General features: G+C 43.5%; 1 protein-coding gene across 4 annotated transcripts in view; it reads right to left on the reverse strand.

Annotated features, from left to right (window-relative positions):
- Positions 1 to 23,445, reverse strand: part of Slc38a1 (solute carrier family 38 member 1) — a 76,173-nt gene extending 52,728 nt beyond the window's left edge. The window contains exons 1-2 of one of the 4 annotated variants that reach the window (XM_045152002.1): positions 23,097 to 23,445; positions 169 to 410 (exon numbers count right to left, since the gene is read on the reverse strand). In XM_045152002.1, coding sequence (XP_045007937.1) covers positions 169 to 290 — 122 coding nt within the window. In that variant the 5' untranslated portion in view covers positions 291 to 410; positions 23,097 to 23,445. Of the gene's footprint in view, positions 1 to 168; positions 411 to 21,721; positions 21,879 to 22,589; positions 22,723 to 22,916 lie in introns of those variants that run through there. The other 3 variants (XM_045152000.1, XM_045152003.1, XM_045152001.1) reach the window with 3 other exon arrangements.
- Between the last annotated feature and the right edge of the window lie 991 nt (positions 23,446 to 24,436).

Below are 24,436 nucleotides of genomic sequence, written 5' to 3' on the forward strand. Positions count from 1 at the left end.
TGCTATTACAGACCATACCCAACAGATGTCACATAAGAAATTCAAATAGCATCTTCAAATGGAGCATAATTTTAATAATGAATTATTCAGTAGAACAACTGAAAATCAGAATAATATTCTAGAGCCATATCTTTCATTGGATAGCAAGTGTCGTGGAAAAATACTTACCTATTTATTTGTCCATTCTCTACTTCGGTGAAGTCATTGGAATCATTGCTGATGTTGTCATCTTCGGGCACTGTCATGTTCTGCAACTCTGTTAATTCGAGGCCACTTTTAAAATGCATCATGTTTAGAAGATATCTGTAGTCACAAAATTAGCCCAACTTTCTCTTGTTCTGGGTATATTTAGAAGCAGACAGCAACAAATGTATATGTGCAAAAATATATAATCAAATATAGGTACACTCCTAAAACAAAGCAAAATAAGCAAAATAAAGAATTACTAAACATATGAAAAACACCCACGATTTCAAATGAACTGTTACTACAAGCAAATGCATAGTAAATTTACTGATAATGCAATCTTTTCATTTTGCTACTAGATGGATTAAAACAATCTTTGTACACTGCATGATAGAAACTCATCTCTAATCTTGAGCCTTTTGCAAAGTTTCCTCCATTGTTAACTGTAAAGTGAGCCGTGACCCATCATCCTTGTGCTCATGGTTCAAGGAATGCCATGTTAGCTGCAGGCAATAAACATGTTGTTTTATGAAGTGGGGTGTTTACAACAAAAGGGATTCAGTTATTTTGGAATGCTGGCTCACAGGGCGTGCACAGAGCTGCTGCAGACTGCAGGCACAAAGCACCTCCCGTGGAGCACTCCTGGTTTACTAGAAATGCAAATCCTTCATAAATAGCATCACCAAGGATCATCTAACAACCTGGTGGTCAGCCAGACAGAGGAAAAAATTTGTTTTGAAATTTAGCAAATAGTTTGTACATCAACTGCAAGAGATTAAATCAATCTCTTCCATGACATCATTCCCTGTTGGGGAATTAGGGAATTAAAAACTCATTCTCAGAGGATTTTGGTTAATCCACCTGCTACTCTATTTCTTCATCAGAAAAAAAAGACAATTGGTTTCCATTTTCTCCCACATGGATGACTGTGGTTTAAATTCCTGAGAGGCTCACCAATAGGATAGAAAGGATTTGAAGGGACACAGTATCATACAAGTTGGTCAGAGATGCAAATGGAACTTCAAAAGCGAGGCTAGACCAGGAGTGCTGGATTTAGAATTAAAGGCAAGATGACACTGCTTGAAAATAACTAAGAAAATAAAGTGGGGGAGCATTAAAAAAAGAAAGAAACAAGGCAAGAAACACACATGGGCATCTCACTGGAATGTTCCCAAGTAAGGCTTGTGGGGATACTGAGAGGACAGAACATCAGTGACATATTGCTCTTTTTTGTATACTTCCAGTGGCATTATATAGCATTTTGGTGTTTTTGCTCATCCTGGTGGCATAAAACGATGGTAACATAGTTAAGAGAACTCCAGTGCTCCCACCCAGACATCCTGGCATACAGCAAGAAACCCGTTTACTCACCGATACCACCAGGACCCATGGAAAGCACCCCAGAATGATACACTTTTAGGTATTCCTTTTTACACGAGATGACACTAGATCTTTTCCTTAAAAATCTCCTATGTAGAATGAAATTCCCACAGCACAAACATGTTCTAATGCTTGGGCTTCCCAAAACCTCTTTTCCTGCAGCACTGGGCCTTTCCTGGAAGGCAGGAAGCCAGGGCGGGGAGCAGAGCCCCATTCCTCCCAGTCTGGGGCTGACCGGCCCAGCCACCATGGCGCTGCAAGTCGGCCCAGTCTGGCTGCTTTCAGTGCCTCACACGGGGGGCAGTAGTCTTCATTACTGCGCAAAAGCTAAAATGCACTAAGGTGGCTGAGCTCTGCTCTCATTCTTGGCCCCTTTGATGAAAGTGTCCAAAGGGGCTAGGCAGGGCAACTTCTAGTCTCGCCTCATTAACTCCTGTTTGTAAAACAGCCTCCAAAGTTATTGTAGTGAGTTACAGGTCTGACAGAAAGGGGTAGCATTTCCAATCTGGGCTAAGAAGTTTTTCTCTCTCTACAAACTAGAAGGAAATAGGGCATCAGTGAAAATTTTTCTGATAACAAGGTTTGATTGATAAAATATTTGGAGTTTACTGGCTGCAGTTCAACTTTCATATATATATGTATGTGTGTGTAATATAAAGCAACATATATATTTTGTAAAGAGATAACAAAAACAAAAGGTTACAGAAGTCTGGCCAATTAAATTCTGCAACTGACTATAAATCACAAGGTATAAATTTTCACTGGTATAAACTTTCTGAAATCTAACTAGCTGTTGAAAATGCAGATGCAGGGAAATGACAAAGTTCATGACACCTGGGCTGGAGACATGGCTCAGTGGTTAAGGCACTTGCCACAAAGCCTATAGACTCTGGCCTGATCCCCCAGTACCCATGTAAAGCCAGAAGTACAAAGTGGTGCATCCATCTGGAGTTCATTTGCAGAGGCTGGTGCACCCATTCTCTCTCCCTCTCTCCCCTCCCCCCCCCCCCGTTTATCTTTATCTCTTTGTTCTTGCAAATAAATAAATGGATATATGAGGTAGGGTATCACTCTATCCCAGGCTGACCTGAAATTCACTATGTAGTCTCAGGTGGCCTTGAACTCAATGAACCACTTCTACCTCTGCCTCTCGAGTGCTGGGATTAAAGGTGTGTGCCACCTCGCCCGGCTAATAAATATATTTTTTAAAATGTTCATGGAACCTGCCATTAAGGTTGACCCTACTTAGAAAATATGACCTGGTCAATTCACCATTTAGTTTTGGAGTCCTAAGTGATGAAGAGGTTCAAAGAGTTTGAAAGATGTTCAGGTCAAGGACCTGAAGCAGCCTCATAGAAAACTTACGTTGGATTGGACCTTGAAATTTCTTTTTTCCCTAAGAACAATAGAGGCTTGATATAGAACAAACATTGTAAGAAATTTCACTGCTAAAGATTTTCACTGTTAGATTTTAATGCATTTCTTCCTCGTTTTCTATTTCTTTTCTCTTTTTCCACCTCTACCTCCCCACTTGTTAATTTAACATAAAGGGTTATTTTTTAAATCTCCCTGCTCTCATTTCTTCTTTTTTAAATATTTTATTTAATTGTGTGTGTGTGTGTGTGTGTGTGTGTGTGTGTTTTCCAGGATTTCTTGCCACCGAAAATGAATACCAGATGCTTGTATCACTTTTTGCATTTGGCTTTACAAGGGTGCTGGGGGAGGCCAACAGGCTTTGCAAGCAAATGCCTTTAACTGCTGAGCCATCTCCTCAGCCCCAACATTGAGTATTTTAGATAGCCAACCTACTTTTTCTGTGGAGTCCATATTTTGAAGAACAAGAGGGTTTTTTTTTTTTTTTTTTTTAGTATTAGCTCTTTGTAATAAATATGTTTGCAAATAAAAATACAGTTTTGGAGAACAAGTTGCCTGTTATCTCAGCAAGCAAAAGTGGTCACCACGTGTGGATTGCTAAATGCTCTTCCAGGGTTCTCCTAGCACATAGATATGACACCTGGCACCCAGGACACGCTCAAAAAATACGTGCTAAATAAACGTAGGAGTATAAATAAAAAAATATGTATACAAACAAAGATGCAAAGCATACCAAACAATTACTGAGGGGTTTTAATATGTTCTTTAAAATATTTTATTTATGTGAAAGGGAGAGAAAGAGAAAGAAGCAGATAGAGAGACAGAATAGGCATGCCAGGGCCTCTAGCCACTGCAAATGAACTCCAGATGCATGTGCCCCCTTGTGCATCTGGCTTATGCAGGTCCTGAGGAATCAGACCTGCACCTTTAGACTTCACAAACAAGTGCTTTAGCCACTAAGCCATCTCTCCAGTTCCACTGAGGGTTTTTTTTTTCTCTCTCTCTCTTTTTTACTGAGACTTTTATTGAGATTTCTATTTTTATTTAATTTTTATTTTTTTGGTTGTTCGAGGTAGGGTCTCACTTTAGCCCAGGCTGACCTAGAATTCACTATGGAGTCTCAGGGTGGCCTCAAACTCATGGCAATCCTCCTACCTCTGCCTCCCGAGTGCTGGGATTAAATGCACGCACCACCGTGCCTGGCTTGAGATTTCTATCATGTATCCCAGGCTGGCCTCAAACTCCCTATATAGATGAGGATGATCCTGAACTTCTGATCATCTTGCCTACACCTCCCAAGGGCTAACATTATACATGTGTGCCACAATCTCTGGCTCTGACATTTTAAAAATATATATTTATTGACACACTACATTCTGTCAGTGAACACAGGTCTACACCATCACTGCCAGTGCTTGATGTATTTGTGTTCATGTATCTGAAAGAGAGGAGACTGACAGGTAGAGATGAGACCTGAGCTAAAACTTCTCAGTAGAAGGAACACATGGTCAACCCAGAGGTAGAAAGTGCTGGTAGAGTTTAAGAAACAAAGAATTAGAGCCTTGTATGGGGGTACACAGCTTTAATCCCAGCATTTGGAAGGCAGAGGTAGGAGGATCACCATGAGCTCGTGGCCAGCCTGATATTACATAGTGAATTCCAGGTCAGCATGGGTGAAACTCTACCTTGAAAACCAAAACAATAACAACAAAAACAGAATTATTACAATGTCACTAAAAGATAAGAAGCAGTATCAATACTGAGCATAGTGGCAAACTCATGTAATACCAGCATTAGGGAACTGGGGCAGGAGGACAGACAGTTTAATACCACCCTGGGCTACACAGAGACTTGTCACAAATAAATGAATAAATTAAATAAGCAAAGTAAGCAATTATGAAACTATGCATTTAATTAAGGTGCACACTGGTGTCATTGTGTGAAGATTTTAATGCTAACCTAACCATAATTACTATCTCAGCATTTATAACAGGCTACAAATTAGTTTACTCAGAACAGACTACATCTAATCCTTACTATAACCTTGAAAGAAACTTAGAAAGCATTACTATCTTGGTCTATTTTACAAGAGTGCCAAAGTAAAATACAGAAACTTCATCTTTATTCTGTTTTGTGGCACACACCAAAGGAGGAAATACAGAGCAAACCTGTCCTGCCTCAAGTCACTTGGAGTTTAAGCAAACAAGGTCATCCCACATAAAATGTCAGTATACCAAGAAAGATGTTGTGGGCTAGAGATCAAACTGTTTAGAAGAACAATAAAGGCCAGAAAGATTTCAGAAATATACATATATGTGAAGATTAAATTATGTGCATGTATACATGCATGAAGGAGGGAAAGAAGCTAGAAAGGGGGAGAAATAAACAGGGCCTGGAAAAACCAAGTTAGGTTTTCTGAGGAGAGAGAACCTGAACTGTGTCTAAAGACAGGTTAAGTTCAGTTGACTCATAATAGAAACAGTTCTAACATGCTAGAGGAGACCAGCTCAGTATTTGTTCCCATATCTTTCCCATCCAGTTTTGCAAAGTATATAATGTTGTAAGCCACACTTCCCATCCTCCCTTGCATAGAGCATTCTGGATATGATTAAATTCTCCATCTGAAAGTAGCAGAGGGGGTGGGGCAGGGTTTTCCTGGTATAACTCCAGCAGGTGCAAGACAACAAGTAGCAATGATGTCAGCTGCAATTCGTGGTCACCAGATTTGGCTCAAGTGACACATTTTTGAAACTTGTAGTTAAGAGAATGGCTTTCCATTGAGCTCCTGATGGAGGCCCAAGGTAGTAGTACACCTTAGCATGCTACTTAAATAGTAACATCACAGTTACTGTTCCCAGAGACCAAGCCTAGATACTGCTCTGCCAGCAATTTTAACAAATTTATAAGCTCTTAATCCCTCATATTAAATCCCTTTTGCTTAGCAGATTGTGATGGCTAATTTTCACTGTCAACTTGACTGAATTTAATTACCTAGGAGACACCTTGTGTGCCTGGGAGGATGTTTTCAGAGTAGTTTAAGTGAAGAGGGAAGATCCACCTTTAATGTGGGCAGTGCCATTTGATGGGGTGGAGTCCTGGACTGAATAATAATAAAAAGTAAAGCAAGCAAGCTGAGCACAGCACTCGTTTCCCTGTGCTTCCAGAGTGTGATGCAGTGACCGCCGCCTCACACTCCCGTCCTCATGCCCTCTCTGTCACAATGGACTGTACTCTCAAACTGAGCCAAAGTCAACCTCCCTTTCTGAAGTTGCTTTTGTCCAGTATTTTGTCCACAAAGAGAAAAGTACTACAGTACACATAGAGATTTTGTTGAATGAAGTAAATCATGACTGAGTTCCTTAATTTTATTCATTCTTCCACTTTACCTATTTATTTTTGTTTCTGTGGATTGAACACACATGCTATGGAGTCACTTTACTACTGAACTACACCTCCAATCCTTCTTTGAAGACATTTTATGGGGAATTTTAAACATATATCAAAATAGACTTTCACTTTAGGATAATCTTGTTGCATTTTTACCCCTACCTACTACCACTTAGAATTTTTCAGGCTACAACTTTCAAAAGTAAGACTCACGTTGGAGAGATGGCTCAGCAGTTAAAACACTTGCCTACAAAGCCTAAGGACCTCAGTTCAATTTGCCAATACCTACATAAAGCCAAATGCACTAAGTGACACATGTATTTGGAGTCCATTTGCAGAGGCAGGAGGTCCTGATGTTCCCATACTCAGTTTGAAAATCAACTATTGTAGCTAGATAGGTAGTTCTGAGAAAGTGCTAAAAGACAAGGCAAAGAAGACATATAAATGGCCAAAAGATAAACTAAAAGGTGTTCAGCATCACTAATAACCAAGAAGATGTGAGTCAAAACCTCAGTGAGCTCACACCTGTTAGGATGGTGATTATTAACATCTCAAGAGATAAAAGGGATTTGTGAGGGTGTGGAGAAAAGAAAGTCCTTGGACACTGTAGGTGGAAACTTAAATTGAGGTTCCTAAAGAAATTAAAAATAGAACTACCATATGACCCAGCAATCCCTTTTCTGGGCATATCATCAAAGGAAATGAAATCACTATCTCTTGAAGGTATCTGCATTCATGTGTTCATTGTAGCATCATTTCAACAACCATGACATGGAAACAGCCAGTGTCCACTGACAGATGAATGGTTACAGAAACTGTGACACACACACACACACACACACACACACACACACACACACACACACTCCATGAATGTTACCCAATATTAAAAGAGTGGGAGATCTTGGCATTTGCCACTGGATGGGTATTATGCTAAGTGAAATAAGCCAGGGATGAAAAGAAAACTTCATTCAGGGCATGGTGACTCTTACCTATAATCAAGCAGAAGGATCATGAGTCCAGCCCAGGATATATAGCAACACCCAGTCTCACAAAAACAAAAGTCTAGACATTGTGGTATATATAATGTATGCTTCAATTCAACACTTAAAATTGATAAAATCTGAAAACCTGAGATTCCTGGGAGGTGAGGAATAAAAATGATCTTTGGTAGCAAAATGGCTGAGAGCTAGCAAACTATCTCAAAAGAGTGTTTTGTTTCTTCTTGTCTAAGACTCCTGAAGTAACCAGAGCTCACAGTCTCAGCTACACCAGGACCCTCTATTACTTGTCCTCTGCCTTGGCTTCCTGACCTCTGTCCTCCATTCTCAGAGCTTCTGATCTCCAGAACCCTTACTCTCTTGACAGCCAGAGCCTCAGAACTTCTTGTTCTTGTCTTCATTGCTCCCCTAAAATCATGTTTGACTGGCAAATTGTAACTTCACCATGGAAGAGCTATGTGATGCCAGACAAAAAGACTAACTTCTCTTCCCTCAGTTTCCTCATCTGCAAAATGGAGAGAATGCATTATCTCCTTCATGCACTTGTAAAGATTCCGTGATTTAGTCATGCATAGAGCTTACTAGCCTGCCTGGTTCCTATATGCTGTGGAAAATTATTCTTCCTGAAAATTCATGTCTTGCACCTTTCTCTTACCCACTTGCCAATCACTGTGGTTCCAAGTATCTACAGAATCAATTTCTAAAGCCTACACTTCAAATCCAAGATTATTCATAACCATCTCTTTACTTTTCCTTCCCATTTGCCAGAACCTTGCAATGGTTCTGTTCCTATGCCATTTCCTGTCTTATTCACACCAACTATGTACAGAATTAATTTCTGAAACCTAGAATTCAAAACAAAGATTGTTCATAACCATCTCTTTACTTTTCCTTTCAATTTGCCAGAACTTTGCAATGGGTCTGTTCTAATGTCATTTCCCATGTTGTTCACACCATCCACTAACCCTGTCCAGACTCTCCCCACCTTCCATCAAGCCCTGCAGACTGAAGAATGACACTTCTTTCAAAGTAGTGTTTGCTTGCTGTGTGTGTGTGTGTGCGTGTGTAGTATTGTATGGTGTATGAAAGTCACTTGCCTCTTGGAGGCTCTTCTCTAGTAACCAAGATATGGTTATTTATGTGTGTTGAATTTGTACAAGCCTGCTGTGCAGATTCTTTGATGGTTTATAGCAAAGGCCTGCCTATATGTTTTTGTTTCTGTTATTCTTTGTTTATGGAAGGGTCTCATTCTAGCCCAGGCAGACATGAAACTACTCTGTAGTCCATATTGGCCTTGAACTCACAGTGGCCCTCCTACCTCGGCCTCCCAAGTGCTAGGATTAAAAGCATGAATCACTGTGCCTGGATTTTGCTTATATTTTAATAGTAGTTTTATTTACAATTTCAACTCAATGGGGGTAGGAGTTATCGACCTCATTAGGTCCCTGGTGTTGCAAGTGTTAACAGTAACAGAGCTTTTCTAAGTTCTGATTGGGCTTAATTTAGGGGTTAGAGTTTCTGACACTCAACAGTCACACTCCCCAAGCCAGTGGCTCTCAACTCCACTGTCTTGCAACTTGCAAAGAATGGACAAGTTCAAACATAGCAGAAAGGCAAATTAAGCAAGATTTTATTTTGAGATCTGAATAAGCTTACCCCAGTGTGTGTTTTTTCGTTTTGTTTTGGCTGACCTGGAATTCACTATGTAGTTTCAGGGTGGGCTTGAATTCATGGAGATCCTCTACCTCTGCCTCCCAAGTGTTGGAATTAAAGGTGTGCACCACTTATCAAAATTTTAAAATGTTATTATTTTATATAAGATAAAAACTTTACATTTGGTCTTTTATATTGATCCTGAAAGAGAAAATCTATAGCAATTAATTTAATGAATATTATTTAGAGGTACTCTGATTAACATAAAACAATTTTATGTCTTATTATATTTGTTACTAATGACTACCATATGATGGACAGTGGATTTGTGAATGTGAAAGTGGGGTAGGGGAGGGAATGGTTTATTGTCTGTAAGCATAGAAGTTGTCAATTAAAAAAATTAAGTGAAACAATTAAAATGTTTAAGAATCTGTTTTGGCTTTGATATAACATTAAGATAAAACTTAGATAAGAAACTAAACTGTTTAAATGAGTCTTAATTTTGTTAAGACTCAGTTTTCCCAGGAGTTAAAAACCTGACAGATTTTAGGCATAGTGGCTCATGCTTTTAATTCCAGTACAGGAAAGCAGAGGTTGGAGGATCACTGTGAGTTTGAGGCCAGCCTGAGACTACATACCCAGAATTCACTATTAGTCTCAAGGTGTTCTCCAGCTCATAGTAATCCTCCTGTATCTGCCTCCCAAGTGCTGTGATTAAGGGTATGTGCCACTATTCCTGGTTTGCTATCTTTTTAAAATTATGTAACATAATCAAATTGTTATTTCCTCAAAATATATTCCATTTTAAATAGCAATGAGAGAATATATTTTTTATTAATCATTTATTAAGTTGAAACTTTGCATGTATATCTCAAATGTTGGTACCATGATTCCCCTCCTCTCTGTCCCAACTCCATTGAGCCTCCCCCTGCCCTGCCCAGTGGGTTTGCTGGTGTTCACCATGGAGTTGTGAGTTATGAGTTGTGACAGCAGCAGCCAGGCATTGTGGGAGGGGGGCAATGTCTCTGGACATTTCCTTCCATCCTGTGACTCTTACATTCTTTCCATCCCCTCTTCTACAAAATTTCCTGATGGCTTACCATCTTGATTGGTTGGTTAAAGCTAGTTTTTTAAATATTTTACTTGTATTTATTTATTTGAGAGGAGAGAGAAAGAGAAAGGAGGGGAGAGAATGGTCCTGCCAGGGCATCCAGCTGCTGCAAACAAACTCCAGACGCAGGTGCCACCTTGTGCATCTGGCTTATGTGGTCCCAGGGAATTGAATCTGGGTCTTTTGGCTGTGTAAGCAAGTACCTTAACTGCAAAGCCATCTCCCCAGGCCCTAGGATTTTGTTCTGTTTTGTTTTGCCTGAGCATTCCCAGCCCCCACCTCCCTTTCTGCAGTCAAATGCTCTACCACTGAGCTATATCTTCTTTTCCCCTCCCCCTTTCTAAATTCAGTTTTTATAAATGTTATCATGAGCAGATCAATATTAGGGAACTGAAACTTAATCTTTGTATCATAAGACATAGCATCATAATCAAATTTACCAACATATTTAAAAGACTTGAATCTCAATTATATTCATGGCATTATGAAACAAATTAAGATTACCTGTCTAGCTGGGCCAGCACTTGGAAGGCAGAGGTAGGAGGATCGCCATGAGTTCAAGGCCACCCTGAGACTACAGAGTTAATTCCAGGTCAGCCTGGACCAGAGTGAGACCCTACCTCAAAAAAAAAAAAAAAAGGTTTCCTGTCTAGATGTTGTTAAATTATGAGTCAGGAAAAAAATGAATAAAAAAGCCCTTTTAAAATCCAAATGAGTAGCCAGGCCAAAGTGGTGCACGTCTTTAATCCCAGCACTTGGGAAGCAGAGGTAGGAGGATCACCATGAGTTTGAGGCCACCCTGATACTACATAGTGAATTCTAGGTCAGCCTGGGCTAGAGTGAAACCCAACCTCAAAAAAGCAACAAAAAGAAAGAAAAAGAAAAAAATCCAAATGAAGGCAAGGTATGGAGGTGCATGCCTTTAATCCTAGCACTTAGGAGGCAGAGATAGAAGCATCACCAAGAATTTGAGGCCAGCCCAAGACAACAGGCATTTTTACTCATTTTTTTCCTGACTCATAAAAGTCTGAAGATACATTTTTCAGAGGATCCCCTGAAGATACTAAGGTCAACTGGGCCATTCCAGACAATGATCAAGAGACCTGAGGAAATGGAGCCAACTAGACTATGTGGGAAACTTCACTAGTTGCTGGAACCCCGTTTTATGGACTAGGACTCCTTGTTTCTTCTCCTAGGCTTGCACCCCACTGCAGAATAACTGTGTTGCCCAAAAAGTGGTAATTCAACTTAGGAAGGATGCATTTCATCTCAATGAAAAGTCAGATTGCTCTTGAATGAGACCCCAGATAAAGGACCCTTGACAAACAATACTCAACTTAATCTGTGCTCCCAATCTTAGGGTACACCAAAGGGCAAGTTTTATTTGAACTTCCTGTGTCTAATCTGGAATCTTTGTTATGTCTTCTTAGACTGCCCCAGAAAGAAGCTGAATCCAAACTGCTTTGGCCTTAATACCAGTCATCCTATTGACTAGGTAACTAACAATCTGTTGATGTCCTGTGTTCTATTTTTAAAATATGTATTTTATTTATTTACTTATTTGAGAGAGAGAGAGAGAGAAAGAGGCAGAGAGAGAGAGAGAATGACAGAATGGGCATGCCAGGACCTCCAGCCACTGCAAACAAACTCCAGACGCATGCGTCCCCCCCCTTGTGTATCTGGCTTACATGGGGCCTGGAGAATCGAACTAGGATCCTTTGGCTTTGCAGGCAAATGCCTTAACCACTAAGCCATCCCTCCAGCCCATCCTGTGGTCTGTTTTTTTTAATAGCTCAAATGTCATATTGATCTCTACATTTTGTTTTTTCAAATATCTTTTATTTCTTTGAGATAGACACACAAAGGGAGGAAGGGAAGGAATATGAATGAATGTGCCAGGGCCTCTTACCACTATGAACAAACTCCAGAAGCATGTTCTACCTTGTGCAGCTGGCTTTATGTGGGCACTAGGTAGTCAAACCATGCCAGCAGGCTTTGCAAGCAAACACCTTTAACTGTTGAGCCACCTCTTTAGCCCCCAAATCTCTCAGTTCTAATGCTTTTTTTTAAAATTTTCTCAGCTATTGTACCTTTTAGTTTAGAATTCATTATTTTTCTTTAGAATTTTGTCACCAAGGTTCTACTTTAAAGAAATGCCCCTTTCTTTCAAATAAAGAGTAAGTCTGAGAGAAATGTGTTCTGTGGGAGAGGGCCAATGGGAACAACAGTGTGACAGATTTCTTATCAGCCTACCCAGGAAAGGGCATCTTTCTCCCAAAATTTCTGTTAGAAATAGTGTAAAAGTATGGGTTGGTTTTTAATGGTAACCCAAGAAAATGATAGCCAGACTTAATTCTGATGTTGACCAAATGCACTTTAGCGCCCTGGCTTTTTGAATGACCTTTCCCCTGTGAAATCTACTCTTTTGTCTGGAACACGCCTCTAAAGGAACACACCCTAACAAAAGTCAGGAAAACAATTTAAAACAAATTTTATGCATAAATTACATGAAAATTTAGAGCTATCAGAAATGGACCTTGAGGAGGAGGACAAGAGGAAAGCTGTTCCATTCTTCACTGTTGCTAGCCTCGGTGGCACAGAGCAAAACCCTTAAAGCAGCCCCATGACCCTAAAGAAGAAGGACTGCGTTAGCAGATGAGAAAGGACAGGCAAGCGGGGGGGGGGGGGGGGGGGTGAGGGAGAGGTGGGGGGGGGTGGGGGGAGGGGGAGGCATAAACTCCCATGTTCAGGTTTGTCAATCAAATATTTTAGATCAAGCTATTAAAAAAAAACTTAATCCTGAATTAAAGTCCAAATAGTCTTGTGTGGCACAAGACAGTCAGAAAAGCAAATGCCTGGGGACCTTGGAGTCATGTTCCTGCTAGAGTCTGGCTCCCCAATTCTCACAGAAGTTATTCTGTCAGGAGTGTTAGCATCCACATGGAGCAGGCTCTGGCCAGCCACTTCGTTTGTTCTCCTCACTGTCCCTTAATTTTATTTGAGGTCTCTCTGATTCTGAAAGAATGACAATGGTGAAGGACAGAAAATTTCTAGTGCCCACAAATTAAAGTTAAAATAACCCAAGATAAAATATATTACAAGTGCACTCTGAAAAAATAAGCAGGAAGTATTTGGTTTAGAAGGTTGGAATGAAGCTTGGGCAGACAGCAGAAGGGCAAAGAGACAAGCAGAAATGTGAAGGCAATGAGGTGTGCCTGCAGAACTATGCCATCCAACCATTCTAAGCCCCCTAGCTTCTTTCTTTCTTTCTTTTTAAAAAATATTTTTTATTTACTAAGTTGAGAGGAAGAAGCAGAGGGAGAGGCAGATAGAGAGGAAATGGGCACACCAGGGCCTCCAGCCACTGCAAACAAACTCCAGATGCGTGTGCCACCTTGTGCATCTGGCTTACATCGGTCCTGGGGAATTGAACCTAGGTTCTTTGGCTTTGCAGGCAAGAGTCTTAACTGCTAAACCATCTCTCCAGCCCCTCCCCCCACCCCAGCCTCTTTCTATGTTTGAAAAGAGGGAACTCTTCTCACTGGGATTATAAACTCAACAGTAATGTTGTTTCACTGGACAAAAATAATTTAGACCACCCATGATCGAATACAGGCAACACGGAGACAGAAGGTATTGGCATAAAGTTGAGATAAAGAGATCAGTGACAGAAGGCAGGTTAAACGGAGAGACCTGTGGGCTGGAGAGCTTGGCTAGGACGGGGCTGGTGCAGGAGATAAGGAAGGCCTGTCCCGCTTCCAGTGTGGGTTCTCGCTGAACTCTGAGGAGCATGCAGCCTTGACTCTGGCTGGTGAGCCACAGATAAGAGACAGTGAGGTTTCTGTCCTTCACAGGCAGTGAACTTCAGTCAGAGCCTTCTGCTAGCTGGAATGTACAGTGTTTTTTTGTGTGTTGACCTTTTAGAAAGACCTTTAGTTTCCTGCTAGAAACCATCTCTGAAACTGTTATTTGACTTTATGTGACAAACAGATAAGCTAAGAAGGATATGAACAGAGTGGGGTTCCCAGTCTGACACCCAGGCTGGAGAGCCGAAAATGAATTCTAGTTTTTTTTAAAAAAGAAAGCGTTTGGTTGGCTGTAAGGCTTTCCTCTAATTTCATGTCAACTGGTCTCCATGAAAGGAGACTGGGTCAGTGCAGAGTGCAGAACCAACATTCCCAATGTTAGAGACGTTGGGGGAGTAACTCAGACTTTCCTAGCAAAACCTCACCTCTGATTTTAAAGAACTGACAGTCACAGTAGTCACTCTCATCTTGCTCATGTAGTACTGGTGTTTTTGTAAAGAGTTTCAAGGACTATTTAGGGTTAGAATAACCCTGAGAAAAAATGAATGCAGGCTTATTAATTTACCCTTCTCCATATCCTGGTGGAAACCTCAAAATATGTTGTGGGGCTTGCAAGTGACAAAGCCTTTCTCAGCTCTGGTTGGGCTTAGTTTAATGGGTTCGAGTGCCAGACACTCAACACTAGAACTTCCTAAGTCAATGGATCTCAAGTCCATTGTCTTTCAATTTGCAAATAATGGACAAGCATAAGTAAGTAAGTAAGTAAGCAAGATTTTATTTTAGGAACGAAAGTAAAGATAGGAGGGGCCCCAAATGACTCACACACCTGGTGACTTGGATCAGAGGTCCTTAAATCCTTAAGGATGTGAATTAGGCAACAAATGAGGATGGATGGCATTATTTTGAATTTGTATGGGGGCTTTTAATTAAAAGGTGCTTGCCTTTAATCCCAGCACTTAGGAAGCAGAGGTAGGAGGACTGTCATGAGTTTGAGGCCACCCTGAGACTACATAGTGAATTCCAGGTCAGCCTGAGCTACAGTGATACCCTACCTTGGAAAAAAAAAAAAAAAAGGAAACAAGGGTGCAAGAGATTTGTTCTCTGGAGTTGTCATTACTGATATTCTTTTTTGAAAAAATTATTCATTTACTTATTTAAAGAGCGAGGGAGGGAGATAGAAAGTGCAGCAGGTCCCCCAGCCACTGCAAATGATGCATGTGACTTACATGTATTCTGGGGAATCAAGCCTGGGTTGTTAGGCTTCATGGGCAAAGGCCCTAACTGCTAATCTATGTCTTCAGCCCTCTTTTTTACACACACACACACACACACACACACACACACACATAATTTGCAAGCAGAGAGAGATAGAAGAGACAGGGAGAATGGGTATACCAGGGCCTCAAGCCACCTCAAATATACGCCAGATGCATGCAATCACTTTGTGCATCTGGCTTTATGTAGGTACTGGGGAATCAAACTCAAGTCTCATTAACTTCTTCAGGCAAGTGCCTTAACTGCTGAGCCATCTCTCCAGGCTCATTAGTGATATTTTTTGGGGGCCCTTAATCCTAACTACCTACAAAATGGGAGCTAACTCATTCCTAATTCCTATCACTAGCATAGATAGTAGACATTTGTCAAAAATAAAGATGACTGAAGAAACATTTAAAAAGCTCTGATTCTCTTAGTTGCAGACTATGTTCAATGATCCTCACCAGTACAATTTCTCCAGGAAAAAGAAATAAAAGTTGAAACATGAAACAACATGGAAGCCTTACTTCATAATTTTCATTAACTCTGCCACTTAATTTTGTTACATCAAATCTGGATGTGTAAGATATATGTGAAAATACATTAAAGACTGTAAAGTACTATGTAATTGAAGGTGTATTTCATACCTATCCTGCCATTGGAATGTTTAAGAATCCTTGGCCTGGTTTCCAAACGTTCAGAGGAAGAACTGCATTAAAGCTGCTCTTCTGCACTGGGGATAGTTTTGATCATCAGGAGATATCTGGCATAGTTTGGAGACATGTTTGGTTGTCACAAGGATAAATTGTTGTAGGCCTCCAGCAAGTAGAAACAGAAATGTCAATACAACTTCATAGAAAAAAGCCACGTGGCTCACAGTGGCAAGGTTGGTTCTGGAGGATGAACACTGCAGTGTTAAAGGAAGCTCACCAAGGGCCAGGACAGGCTGTCTCTGCCCTCTCTTGTTTGCAGTGCTCTGTTCCTGCTCTCCCTGCCCCATAATCCCACTTACATTCAGGCCCCCATAGGGTCTTCTCAGTGTCTTGCTTTCCCAGCCTTTGAGGTCTGGGAATTAATATATGTATTTAATATTTGGGAACTACTCTAATTTCTTTATGATAGAAATTCTGTAAGTTGGGCTGGAGAGATGGCTCCAGGGTGATTAAAACAAAACAAAACAAAACAAAAAAAAAAAACCCTGCTGCTCAAGCCTAAGTACCAGAATTCAAGCCTCAGACCTCACATAAAAAGGTGGAAGTTGGGATGGAGAAATGGCTCAGTGGTTAAGGTGCTTGCCTGTGAAGCCTAAGGACCCAGGTTCGACACTCCAGAAACCACATAAGCCAGATGGTGGTGCATGCATCTGGAGTTCATTTACAGTGGCTAGAAGCCCTGGGGCACCCATTCTCTCCCTCCTTCTCCTCCTCTCTCTCTCACTTTGTCTGTAATAAATAAATAAATTTAAGTCATGGTGGGCTTCTGTAAATACAGCAGGCTGGCAGTGAAATAGGAGTGGAGGCAGGAGACTCTTCCTACCTCTCAGTGAGTACAGTACAAAGAACAACAGCAGAATGAAATTCAGAGAAACCCAACCTCATACAAGGTAGAACAGTGAGGATGGACCTGAAAGTTGTCCTCTGACCAACACACATAATAATAATAATAATTTAGGAATTCCAGAAGTCAAGTCAACCTATAACTTTTTATCTAGAAAAACCGAGCATCTATTACAGTGAAAAAAAAAAAAATCAACAACTTTTGAAGCTTAGCTTAGTTAGAACAGTGAGATATTGGTGTGAATACAAATTATACTAAAACTCTCATCAGCAGAAAATGAACGTATAAAATTACTAAGAACATAAGAAATTGAAAACAACTTCAAAATACTTCAGCCTTTAACAAAATTATTTTTCTTCGCTTGTGTTTTATAGGGCTTTTGTTCTAAAGTTATTTCTGACCAAAGATTGCTCTTGAACTAAAAACAGCAGTTTGCAGTTTCGTTGGTTGACACTGGAAACCTAGCTTGACTCTGACAGTTAATGCCTAACAAAATGCCTTGGGGGAAAACAGAAACATTGAGAAGTTTACTTCAAAGTAAAACTTTGAGGATCATCAATACAAAGAAACCTTTAAATATATACCTGTATTTGAGGCTTGAAAAAGTAGTAAGGTACCTTATGATTCCAAATCAAATGGCAACACAGAACTTGAATAATTCCTTTCTCTCTGTGGGTCTCTAGAAGGTTCAATTAGCTGATGCTCTTTCCAGATCTGTCCCAAGTCTAAACCCTGACAATTCCATGGACTGTTCCTTTCTGCACCTGAATCACCTCACTTAGTATAATATAGTCCAGCTCTTTATGGGCTGCTTCTTAAAGGTTTATTTTCAAAGACAAGGAGATAAACTCATGGATGCACCTTTTCAACAGCTGACCTAGTAGACCAGCAGTTTGTCAGTTCTAACTGGACATGGAGTCACCTGAGGAACTGTAAAAATGGCAGGGATGGGGCATCACCTCACACACACACCAGTTTCTGATTTGATAGAAGTAGGATGGCATCCAAGCTCAGGTTTTTTAAATGCTCTCCAGGGAGTCCTAATGGGCAGCTGGCCTTAAGACATATGGATTGAGATGAAAGTTTAAGGCCAAATGCAGCCAGGGTCCAGGTAAGCAAGCAAGCTGGATGAGCAAAGCAGGGTGGGCATCTGGCACTGAAGAACACATGCCCTGTCCAACTAGTAGTAAAAATGAGCCAGATCTTTTGAACTTTTTCATCAAGAAGTACCAGAAATCCAGATATGAAGTGAAATTCTAATGTTTAATTAGCAACTTCCTCCAAACAATTTAAAAAGAAAGGCATAAGTCACAGAAAATATGCCCACAGGCTTATTTAGGCCCCAGCCACTAGTGTGCAAAACAAAACCAACTGGATTTCCTCTGCTTTGCCCTCTTTTCCTCCGAGCCTCTTGCTGCCACAACCTATTCCTGTCCTTTTCCTTTCCATAGTCTGTGTTTGCCAACGTCATTCCTAAAATGGAAACCAAGATCCACACATTAAATCTTCATGCGACCCTGACTGTATCACTAGACAGGTTGATGCCTGGGAAAATGACCATTATAAACAGTAACCTGAGGCTGTGGCTCCATGATGCCAACGACTGGGTAGATTTAGTAAAATCCAGGGGAAAGTCAGTCAAGCTCATGACTTCACATTGCTAAGACGTCATCAAGCAACACATGGAGGTCCTCACTTCTGTTTCTATTGCTTTGCTTTGCTTCGAATCCAAACCAAAGCATTTCAGAATCATCCCTCTTGGGATTTTTTTGTTTGTTGGCTTCGGTTTTGCTACCTTTCATTCCCATATCTCAATTCCTTCCATGTCAACTGAATCTGAATCTTTGGAGATAGAGTCTGAGCATTGGCCAATTTGAAAAAATCACGGAACTCAGTGTGCTGTGGAGCCAGTGCTGAGAATTCTAATCTAAAACTCCCCAATTTAAACACCCAAACCTGGAGGTGGGTGTATGCTTATATTTCTATTATCTTGATTCATTCTCCTATCTTATCCAAGAATCTTCCCTGCTCAATTTTCACTGTATCCTCACAACTCAGTAAGGTAGGCAGCTCAAATACTATTAACAGCACTGGCCTTAGGAGAAAATGAGGCATAAAACTACTGAATGAATTTCCCAGCTAGTTTCTGATGCACACACAGCAACCTCACTAGAAGCAGTCTCTTCACTTTAGCCCATGCTGCCACATTGCCTTTCCAGACACTGAACTCCTCCTCTACCATGAGTCATTAACCTTGAGACCTGTGATTGCGAGAAAACCAATTAACTATGCCATCAAATCCTAGAACTGAATATGGCAAGGTTTGGGTACATGCACCATGCTGTCTCTTTTGAAGGCCATCATGTGGTTTTGAATGTGTTTCCTTCTACATACATATTTCTCACACCCACACCACCTTTCACAGATGTACATTCTCCCAGAGACTGAAAATCATTTAAGTGGTTTCCATTCAGATATCATTCTCAGAAAAATCTTTTTAAAGGATCGAGTGGTCAGAATTGTGAAAGTAAGGGGAGCTTTAGTAGTCAGCTAAAAGTTGAGGAACCCGAAGTCCTTATTGCTTAATATACGAAGTGCTTCCACTGTGTTAAACACCTCACCACCATTATCTTAATTAAATCTTCAGAAGAACTCAAATTGGCCACAATCAGCATCAGTATCTGCCTCAGTAGTAGAGAAAAAAATCCTGAAGGTTAAAGATACTGAACAACTGCCCCAAGTTCCCTGGGCTAATAAGTTGATGCCTGGTATGTAGATGTGGTTCAGAGACTAAGCCTTTACCCTCTACCTTCCACCACGTGGAGCGGCAGCAATTCAAAACATCAACAAATTCACATGAAAATGTCAATGACGATGGTGAGTGAACACGTGTTCTAAGAGGTGGGGGGAAAATTAGCATGTATAACAATTATACAGGATTTTAGTAGGCATCCATTGGAATCCACATAGTTTTTGAGGCAGAAAAGTAACAGGAAGGGCAGGAGTATGAACCAGGAGGAAGGGCATATCAGTTGGAAGAGATAGAAGGAGCCAGGGAGTCACACTGTGTGGGGTCCCCAGTACCTGGGAATACAGTGGAGCTTTTTAGAAGCAAGGTCCTTAAAAATGTGAAATGAGCTGGATGTGGTGACACACCTTTAATCCCAGCACTTGGGAGACTGAGATAGGAGGACTGCCATGAGTTCTAGGTCACCCTGAGACATAGTGAATTCCCGGTCAGCCTGGGCTAGATTAAGTCTCTACCTTGCTGCCACAACCAAAATACAACCAACCGAATAAAGACCAAAAAAAAAAAAAAAAAAAGTGAAATGAGTTCTAAAATTCCAAAGTATAGGATATAATACACATGGAAGTGTCCAGCTTGAGTGGGGCAGCAGAGTTTGGTATGGAGGAGACAAATGAGAAGCCATCACATCCCCTCCATAACTGACTCCTTCAATCCTAACCAAGCTTGCATCTGTCTCCCTCACTACCAGATTCTTCATGCACCTCCACATCTGCTTATTGATGCTTATATCCCAACCTTCTACTTGAATATCTGTCTAAGTCTGATGAGCAGGACATGGGCTTGAACATTTGGGAATGGGGTCAGGTGAGGGGCATTTTCAGTTTTCATTGCTCAGGAGTGGGGAGCATAGGAAGGGAGAAGGAAAGACTGTAGTCACAACCTTAGGGGACAGGGAACAGGTTATGGGGCCCTGAAAAGAAGGATGCTGAGCAGTATCTTAAAAGGGCAGATGAGATGGCTTGGGCAAGGTCTCCATCCAGCAAGATAAGCAAGTCCAGTGTGCAAGATATTAGAGGAGGAAAAGAGGATAGCAGACACCAAGCCAGGCCTTCTAAGAAAAACACTTCTCTCATCATACAACCTTAGTTCATGCAGCAAGGGAAAAATATACATGAGCAACAAAACACGTTTAAAGAATTAAAAACTCCTTTAAATGTAGTTTGTCTGCTGGATTATAGTACAGTAAACACAACTGTATTTGCTGTCCCTTCAGATGTCCCTCTTCCCCTACTTACTTATAGAGCTGACCTTTTCTCATCATTCAAGCCTGAAAACCTATGGCAACCTCTCACGCCTCCTCCTAATGGGTCACCCTATCTTAAGCATCCTCCTCATCACATGACCCTGTCTTCTGTCTTATTTCTTCATTGCTGTAACACCTGGCACATCTGCTACATACAGTACTATGATCAGTTTCTCCAGAAAGGATGCTTCACGGAAGCTGGAGTTGGATCAGCTTAGCTGTCGCCACTCACATAGGAAGCCTTCTGGAAGGAGACATTTACTGAATACAGTGTATGCTTTAAAAAAATTATATATATGGCTCTTGAGATGGCTAAGTGGTTAAGGCGCTTGCCTGCAAAGCCTAACAACTCAGGTTGGACTCCGCAGTTCCCACATAAAGCCAGGTGCACAAAGTGGCACATGCGTCTAGAGTTCTTTTGCAGCAGCTGGAAGCCCTGACATGCCCGTTATTTCTCCCCCCCCCCCCACTCCAGTGAATAAATATAATTTAAAAATTTAAACGAATAAAGCTCACTAAGATTAAGAACTCAAAGCAAACTAGGCCAATTTCCAGTTACTTTCAGACGCCAACTAAGAATTAGGTGCTTTGAAGTACAAAGCCATTTTGAGGTAAAGGTTGAGCCAAAATGGGGCGTGGGAGTGTACCCCAGATCAGTGCCGGAACTTGACAGTGTCCTGTAGATCAGGGGGAAACCCACCCGGTGTGAATATGTGACAGTGAGGCCAGCCAGCTCAGGTTTTATTTCTGTTGTCCTGACGTCAGAAAAAGCACGAGTTGCTGCAGTTTCTTTTGTCAAGGTGACAAATTACAGCCTAGCTGGACCCTGCGTTCTGCAAACCATTAATTTACTCCCCTCTCTCATATGAAGGGGGGGAAAAACGTAAAAAACCATCGGAGATGTCAGATCTCCTTGCACACGAATACCGTTGATTAGAAGTGGATCTTTTGCACTCTTACCCGTACACCACCATCCATTCGTCTGAGAAAGAAAGCTATCCCAGGGCCAGTTGTTTTCCGGGCAGAAACAGGCTAGTAAGAACGCAGTCCCCGCCGCAGGGCGAGACACAAAGGACCAGAATCGTAGCACCACTTTCCCCGGGTCACACGAGCCAGCCTGTGAAAGGCACCGGGGACGGCGTGACGCGCTTGCCGCGAAATTCCTTTTGCCACCATATGCACTCCTGTCCTCAGTGGCGAGCCCAGTTCGGTGGAAACCCCTGGCAGGCTACCCAGGCGGGAAGAGGCGCCCAGGCAGCAGGGCACCTGGGCGGTTCCGGGGCTGCCTAGGGGCCGCACGCGCCCGGGGGGCGGATGGTCGGGGCGAGGGCGGGGCGCACACGAGATCCTAGGTTTCCCCGTGGCGTGGCGCGGGCCAGTTGGCAGGCCTTTTGCCGCAACGTCGAGAGACCCTAGCAAGGAGCCTGGAGCGAGGGGGGAGGGGAGGCGGGAGGGGAGCACAGTCGGTGCCCGCGGGGTCTTGCGTTAGCGGTGGCCTTTTGTTCGCCCATCCTTGGTGAATTCCAAAATAATTTACCCTGTTATTCCCCTCTGCACTTTGGAAAGGACCTCCAGGGCGGGAAGAGACAGTGGGTCATTGACCACATCCTCTCCTGCCTCCTCAATGCCGACAAGGGCAGAGTGAGTAGGGTGGCCAACGCTTTCCTGTTTACTAGAATCCATCGCCCGGGCCAGTCCCCAGACCCGCACGCAGCACGCCCGGGTCCCCGCGCTCTCCCTCCCCGCCCCCCGGGGCCCTGCGGACCCAGGAGAGTCCTCCGGAGGTGGGATGCAGTCACTCCTCGGGTACAACTTCGCGCCCTCTCACCTCTGGCGCTCCCCGCGTCCTGCCTGATCCCCAATCCTCCAAAATCTAAGCAGACCGGCTTCCCACAGAGCCACCAGGAAACCAGATGGAACGAGCCCCAGCGCGCCAAGGCGGATTCCGGGGTCCCCGCGCTCCCGCTTGGCGTCCGGGAGGAACGCGGGACCTGGACTTTGTCTTTCAGAAAAAGCAAATGTCGAAGGAGGCCGAGGCCCGGCCGCGCTTTCCCTCCTGCCACGCGCGCGGAGAGCATTTCTCCGTTCGCGACTCCTCTCGCCGCTAAAGCATCCCTCCGCTCACCCCCATCCCTGAAAAAAAAAATCGCCTTACCTCGGGAAAGAAAGGGAAAGGTGGCAAAAGGCGACGCCAAAGTGTCCGCCCTTACGGGATGCCCCCCCGCGCAGTTTTGATGTCCTTTGTGTCAAGGTCTGGCTGGCGAGAGGTGGCCCGAGTCCCCCCCCCCCCCAGACACACACACACGCCGCTCGCTGTGGCTCGCCTCTCCCTCACATGGACACGCTTGGACGCCGAGGGTCCCCAGTCAGACACATCAGCTACTAGACGACGCGACTCCTTTTCGCATCCATAGCTCGTGATGCTTGAACCGGGACAGTCAGGCCATTCCTCCTCGTCGTCCCGCGCGCGGTCTCCTCCCCTTCTCGCGCGCCCGCAGTTTAACCAGAGCTGCGTGGAGCCGCGCCGTGCCCATCACATGGTGTCACTCCCTGCCGGCGGCCGCGCCTTCCTGCCTGGCTCTCGGTTTTCTGTCGATGCAGTGACCGCGCCTGGAGAAGACTGAGCATCGGGGAAGGGGTGGTGGAGGGGACGTAGGGCCGCGGGTGCCGGCGCAGGGATACCGGCGGAGGGAACGGAGGCTGCGCGCCGCCCGGGCACCTGCCCGCGCCTCCCGGGGCCGGGCGGCGCGCCTCGAGCTCAGCTGCAGCGGCAGCTGGAGAACCCGCACCCTTGGGGCTGGAGGCGGAGCGGCTAACCGGCCATCGGCGAAGGAGGGGACGACTGAGTGCTTGTGTGGAAGGGCTGTGTTTTAGGAGACGCCAGTGCCCAGCCTGGGCCGAAGAGCAAGGGAGTTGCATTGTGGGAAGGGAGCAACGCGAGGATGGCCCCGGGAATGGCTGGTGGCCGAGGTGCCCCGCGGCTCGCTGACACAGCCAAGGGCTCGGGGTAGCAAGAGAGCAGTGGAGTTCGCTCTGCGACGGCCCTCAGGCGGCCCGGTTGGTAAAGGGGCAGAAATGGCTGGGACAGCGAGGCGCGTGGACACCTTTGGAAATCCTTTGTCCCTCGCCTACAGCCGGAGGCCCCTCCCCTCTTCTGTACCGGGCACCTTCAGACCTCCCCAGCCCTTGGTGACATCTGCGCACTGGACCTCTTAGGTACTGCGTGTGATGTGACCGGAAGGAGCTGCAGAGCTGGGAGCGCGCACCTGTCTGGGAGGTGCGGGGCCTGCGGCTGGTGTCCTGGAGACCCACGGGACTACAGTGGAGGCCTGCGCCTGGGTAGCGCTCCAAATCCAGGGTGGGGGTTGGCCAGGGTCGGGTTTGGGGTTCACAAAAGAGGACCAATTCAGACAGCTTTTTGGGCCCAAGGTTTCATTTAGCTCAAGGAGAGAACAGCAGGAGCCAGAGCAAAGGGGAAAGAAGCCTTGGATCTCTGAGAGAGACTGACAGGATCCCAAACAAGAGAGGTGAAAGACTGGGAGCCCAAGGGAGGGAGTGTTAGGGCTTTTAGGAAGGAGGAGGGGGTGAATATTGGTTGATATTGGAATTTGGAGTGTCTTTGAGATCAATGGCGCCTTTCTTGGCTCTTGGCTGGGCTTTAATCCAGGAGTACGT

Source organism: Jaculus jaculus, chromosome 6 (assembly GCF_020740685.1).
Source record: "Jaculus jaculus isolate mJacJac1 chromosome 6, mJacJac1.mat.Y.cur, whole genome shotgun sequence".
Lineage (NCBI taxonomy): Eukaryota > Metazoa > Chordata > Mammalia > Rodentia > Dipodidae > Jaculus > Jaculus jaculus.